Here is a 6,352-nt window from a genome sequence, read left to right as displayed (position 1 = left end):
TTTATTTTAACCATATTCGTTGAAAATCTCAACTAATTCAGAAAAAAAAGCTTGTTATTTTTTAATAAGCAAAAACTGCCTAAAATACATTTCTGGTGGAAGTAAAAAAAAACAAAAAAAAAACATGCCAGTATTATCCAGTTAGATTAGGAGATGAATGGCAGCATGTGCTTTAGTGGACAGAATTACAGGAGGGTGCATCACTAAGCCACAAATCCAGCTAGTTGCAGGTCAACTAATAGAAATTAGTTTTATTATTGGATACAATGTGTATGATTAGGAGTATACATCTGTTCAAATGTACCACCATTTGCAAATTAGATCGTGTTTTTGTAGCTGGCTTTGATGTACCTGTGACACACCCACACGCAAAGTCAGTGGTCTGCAGCCTCCTGCATCACCGTGAGACGATTAGGATTTAACACCACCTTAGATTCTGGCTGCATTTGGCTTAATTAAATATACAAAAAATGGAAAACAAAAACTATAAGTTAAAATAACATTCAAGTTGTATAACAAGGCAATGAAAACTTTTGTTTAAACAATATGTACAATATTAACCATCTGGTAATGTGAAGTAAAAAAAAAGCATGTTTGTTGTAAAATATCTGTACATTTAGGAAACTTTTGTGTTGTATACTTTTGTTTTGCCAGGTTTCTGATGACAATGGACACATTAAATGAAAACATGAGCTTAAAGGAATCCTTTCAGTGGTTAAATACTATACATTAAAATTACAATAAAAATGAGTAGACACAGTAGCCTGGAATGTAACTAATTTGTGAAAAATAAGAGATGAAATGCAAAGTTATATCCAGTTGGGTTCAGTATCTTTCATGCAGTTTCTACGTTTAGTAGAAAATGTGTTTTATGTTTTACAGGCTCAGTGGCTTGTAATTTGTTCCCAGACACCAGGCAAACTGCTCTGCTGCTACAGAAATGCAACATTTTAAATGGACGGCAGAGTTTTATGTGAGCAGACGGCTTACTTCTACGGATTAAGGGCTACAATGTCAGGCTTGATCCATTAACTGAAGTAACAAATTATGAAAGAGAAGTCCTCATGGAGAGAGGCCTGGTATATACAATTCACATTAGCCCAGTCTTGTTTTGAAATGGTTTTGTCTTTCCCGTTCATTCTTCATCATCCTTAAAACTTACTTTAGTACAAATATAAGTATTTAATTACTTTTTCTGATCAACTTCTTCAGCCCTTTTAGTCAAAGTTGAAAAACCTCATTAGATGCAAAAAGTGCAAAGTTGAGCACGTTTGTATAGCAAGAGGAATGAAAAAGAGCACCGGAATGTACCGAGACACTACAGACTGTCAAACTCAACACTACAAGATGTAATACTTGTAACAGCTAAAGGGAACGTGTCCCATACATTCTACGTTAGGTTTCCAAGGAAGCATCTCTTCACGTGGCTCTTAAGGCCACCGCAAGTCCAGTTTTACACATCTTAAAATTAAAGCCAGGTCAAATTGTATTGCTTGAAGTGGGGAATATTACAAACAGTCATCAGACAAACCGAAGACAGCGTGACACTAGCCCACACACATAAGTTCAGGCACTTGGTTTCTGAATCAACCTTTCAGACACTTTAAATGCAGTCCCATGCAGCTCCCAGTCCTTCATAGTGAAAAGCTGCTACTATACCACAGACATGGAATAATGTGTGTGTATATATATATATATATATATATATATATATATATATATATATATATATATATATATATATATATATATATATATATATATAGTTGCTACACTTGTCATCTTTCACTTATCCTTCACTCTGAATCAAACCTCCTGTCTCTCCCTCTCTTACACATCCTCACCATCTTCAACTCCCCAACAGCACATGCACTGCTCCCTCGTCACATCATCACTTCACCATTGTTCACCGGCCGCAGGTTCTGATCATCAAAGCGTCTCCTGACACTCCTCCGCACAGCGTCTGCTCGCCTGTAAGGCTGATTCCTCAAATCTGAGGAGGGAAGAAGGGGTCGGATGGGGGGGTGGGGGGGAGGTTGGGGGGTGAATAAAAGAGCTGTCAGTCATCTTTTTGAGGTGTTTTGATGAGCCCACATGCCCAGAGTGCTGGCAGCCTGTCTTTTCAAAGCAGCATGAGTTCTACACAGAAAAAAAGCCTTGCAGGTCAGCTGTCTCTTGGTATTACTGACTGAGACAGGCTACAGGGTTTGACTTGAGTAGAAAAGCTTCCATGCATCTCGTGAAACGAAGATGCACTTTCCCCATAAAAAAAAAAAAGAGTGACTAAACTACTGAAAAGAGTAGCTTTTTTATCGTTAGACATTCACATGTACTGTTATGAAGGAGATACTGTATGATGAAGAAAGAACAGAGGGAGAGGTAGGTCTATACTGAGTGGACCCTAAATGAGAAGACAGTGAAACAGGAAGGGAGGTAATAAAGAGATGCTTGCCAGGTTTGGGACACATCCACCACTACAGGTGTGCTACTGGAGGAGTTCCTTACCCTCGAGTAGACATTGGGAAATTTAGTAATATTATTCTTCTTTAGGGCTAGATAAAGAGAAGACAAAATGGAGGTTAAAAATGGAGGAGCAGGAGGCTGACCAGAGCATGTCAGCCCGACATATTCACACTGGCTTTGCTAAGAGAGCACTGCGCGAGCAAAGCAAAGTGGCAGCAGGCTGCATGGAGAAAAGGGCCAGAGGAGGGTCAGGGCATGAGAGGGGACAGAGCTGGAGGATGAAGTGGAAGATCAAAGCTTCTGTAGTTTTTTTTTTTTTTTTTTTTTTTTTTTTCTGTGTAAAAAAACTGAGTAAACTCAGTCTGCTTTGCGGAGTGGCTACCAGCAGGACAGAAAAAGAGCTTCTAAAGTTGGAAACTTCCAATACAGTGCAATTGTGAACTGAAATAAACAAACATGGCTCCAGGACACAGCAGGATTGTTACATTCAACAGCACCTTGACCAAAACACCAACCAAAGCATGCGTGCAGCCAGGGAAACAACTAATGATTTAATTACCCTAAAACAGGAGTAAACTCAGTGAAACACCCTGGCTGCATGTTAGTAGCACACAGTTAGAATACAACTGCAAAGACAGACTGCTGCAATGTTAAGTGATTATTCATAAGTTGACGTCATGCAGGATATTAGTGAGCCTGCCACACCACAGAGAGTCATTTGACAGCTAGGTGACCTGTCAGAAGGCGACAGGAGCAGGCACAGCAAATGGGCTGAGTGGGAGAGCAGGGATGCATTGTGGGAAAGCGTTAGTGATGAAGCAATCAACATACAAGAAGCTGTATCAGCAGCAGTAATGATATGTGATAACGAACACACAAACATTCCTTTTTCATTAAGACACTGGTTGAAACACACAGAGAAGCAAATTATAATGCCACAGGCACTTACACAATCATGTCATCAGTCATACCTGCCATGTAGATGATGATTGAAACTTCACTACATTAAATTAAATCATTAAATTAGAATCCAATGATAAACCCTAAAAAGGTATTCGATGCACGAGTCAGTCATCTGTCACCACTAGATGGCAGCACGCAGCTTAACTTCTCTGCTCCAGTACTTGATGAGAAGAAGTACGCTCTTCACCAATTTTAATCTCCTTTCAGTGCACATAAGAGTATGATCTTGGAGATCTGGGATCCTCTGTGACATTATGGTATGCCATGGTTGATTAAATAATAGTGATAAATGAGGGTGTCACACTTCATGCAGGTGGGCAGAGAAAACCGTTACACCGACACCAAGTCATGCTTAGGAGGGATAAAATGTGAAAAAAAACACACACACACACACACACACACACACACACAAACAAACAAACAAACAAACAAACAAACAAACAAACAAACAAACACGCTCTCAGGCGTGTGTGCAAAAACCATGAGGTGGGCACACGTGCACACGCACGGGTCCGAAAGTGTGAGGGTTGAGTGTGGTGGTTAAAAAAAGGGAGGAAAGTGTGAAGAGGCATGCAAGGGTGGAGGAAAGAGAGAGATAGACATAAAGAAGATAATGTTTTTGTTCCAGCAACCTTAGAGCAGAGAGACAGTTCTACAAGCTTAGTAATGGTACTCGTCATTGAGGGCGGGCTCGCAGAAGAACCGAGAGCCTCGCTTGGCTGTGCGGGCGGTAAAGGGCACTGTCTTCAGCACTGCATTGAGAACAAGGACAACAGCCAGGACAAGACAAGACAAACACAGTATAAGAAAAGCAGACTCCTACAGGGGTTCAGCACTGGTTAGCGCTAAGCAAATATCCAACAACACTATCAGGAGGGGCCAGGGCAAAAGAGTGTTTAAGAGTGAATTCTAACAGTTAATAATCTCCGAAGGGCCTGACAAAAACTGGGATTTCTGGCTTTGCTTGTTAGAAAAGTTATATTGTTACAGAAATCTGAATGAAAATTGTCAGAGGTCTTAAACACTAGAAGCACATTTACAGTATTCCCGTGGCTAGTGGTGGAAAAAATATTAAGCCTTTACTACTAGTAAAAGTAGCAATACCTCAGTGTAAAACTAGTAAAATCAGTCAAAAGTGCCTAAGTATTGACAACAAAATGTACTCCCCGTATTGAGGGAAAGCCCTATTTATGCAGAACAGTTGTATATTATCATCTATTTTATTATATTATTGTATGGTTAATACTAATGCATTAACTATGTAAGTAGCATTTCACTGTTGTAGCTGGAAATTATGGTTTCTACTTTAAAAACAACCCAAATAGTATAAAACTTACTTAAGTACAGCACTTAAGTAAATTCCACCACTGCCCATTGCAAGTTTAATCGCCCTTCAGTAAACAGATGTATTTATTCCCCTCTGATTAATTAATATTCTAGGAGCTAGTCACAGCCTGGCCCCGTCTACATACAGATGGTGTTACAAAGCAATGACAAAGCAGATAAGATAAGCAATGATAATCACATTTGAGCTGAATGTCACTGGATTAGCTGGACAGTCAGTGCATGTTTGTACTCATTAGGTTATACCTTTAGTTCTCAAACATCTGACAGCTTCATTTTGAAAGAGCCAAAGTCATTGTGTTAGTTGGTTTAGATTCCCTTTGTTAATGACTGAATGTATAGCATCGAAGACGACCTTCATGCAGAGCGCCCTGTACTGTGTGTGTGTGTGTGTGTGTGTGTGTGTGTGTGTGTGTGTCTCGAGAAAGACTGCAGCCAGGCCCAAGTGACGTTACCCGTGATGATGTCCTCAATCGCTCCATCTTTGCCTTCGTAGACGTGGCGACTATCTTTCACCTGTTTCCTCCTGAGCTCCTGGATCAGCTCTTGCTGCTGCCGTTTGTTCTTATGAGGAGACTGAGGGCGCGCACACACACACACACACACACACACACACACACACACACACACACACACACACACACACACACACACACACACACACACACACACACACACACACACACACACACACACACACACACACACACACACACACTTATCAACTCTTACTCTCAGTCATGAGTCCAGCATAATCTACAAAGCATTCTCCCACCCAAAATTTCTTTTAGCTAAAATATGCTTTTGCTTCACATATCTCTTTGTGCATGCGTGAGTTAATTGAACCATTTAGGAAGTATAACTGCTGATCCTGAGTCGATGTGATGAGGCTCAGCAGGGTGCCAGATATAACTACCCCCGGCAGGCAGTCGGTGCTCAACTAATCCTGTGATCAGGAGTCTGGAGGAAGGGAGGATGAAGAGAAAAGGGGAGGATGAAGAGGAAAGGGGAGGATGTGGAACCGGCTAACCTACTCGTCGCTGTGATCCAATGTAGCCTCCTGCCTTACAAACTAGGGATGAGGGTATAGAGAGGGAGGGGATGAGGAAAAAATAGAGGGGGGTGGGGGGTTGAGTGTTGAAAGAACGCTGACTTACCTTCTGGTCTTCCTCCATCATGGCCTCCTGTTCTAGAAGTTTCTCCATCAAAATCTGCTCTGCTCTCTTTTTCTGCTCGTTGTCCTCTTCTGCTTGCTGAGGAGATTACATATACATGTCACTTAGTTACAAGTTGTTTTAATATGCTACTGTTTACCATACAGACAACTGTGCTGATAACATGATATAACTCATTTAAAAAAAAAAAAAAATAACATTCAGAAGTTTAACCACATATGCTGCAGCCAGCTGACATTCTATTTCAGTACCATGAAATGTGATGAATGAAGTCATTAACGTGGTTTGAAGTAGTTAAGGATTGTTCTAAAAAGAGTTGACACACAGCAGCTGGGAGAGACAAACGGCTGAAAACAGCCAAGACGCTGTGAAGTGCAGTAAAACATTGCGATGAGTTTTTGTTTGTA

At 40.8% G+C, this 6,352-nt stretch overlaps 1 protein-coding gene across 24 annotated transcripts in view; it reads right to left on the bottom strand.

Annotated features, from left to right (window-relative positions):
- Window positions 1-1,742: 1,742 nt before the first annotated feature.
- fmnl2a (formin-like 2a) overlaps window positions 1,743-6,352 on the bottom strand; it is a 50,382-nt gene continuing 45,772 nt past the window's right edge. For 7 of the 24 annotated variants that reach the window (XM_039817496.1, XM_039817497.1, XM_039817499.1 and 4 more), the window contains 4 exons: window positions 5,928-6,023; window positions 5,226-5,346; window positions 5,017-5,040; window positions 2,011-2,552 (listed from right to left, as the gene is read on the bottom strand). In XM_039817496.1, the coding sequence (XP_039673430.1) occupies window positions 2,386-2,552; window positions 5,017-5,040; window positions 5,226-5,346; window positions 5,928-6,023 (408 nt within the window). In that variant the 3' untranslated portion in view covers window positions 2,011-2,385. The other 17 variants (XM_039817498.1, XM_039817501.1, XM_039817515.1 and 14 more) reach the window with 10 other exon arrangements.

Source organism: Perca fluviatilis, chromosome 12 (assembly GCF_010015445.1).
Source record: "Perca fluviatilis chromosome 12, GENO_Pfluv_1.0, whole genome shotgun sequence".
Classification (NCBI taxonomy): Eukaryota; Metazoa; Chordata; class Actinopteri; order Perciformes; family Percidae; genus Perca; species Perca fluviatilis.
Note: the sequence above shows the minus strand (reverse complement) of the source record. Positions and strands in the feature narration are given on the sequence as shown.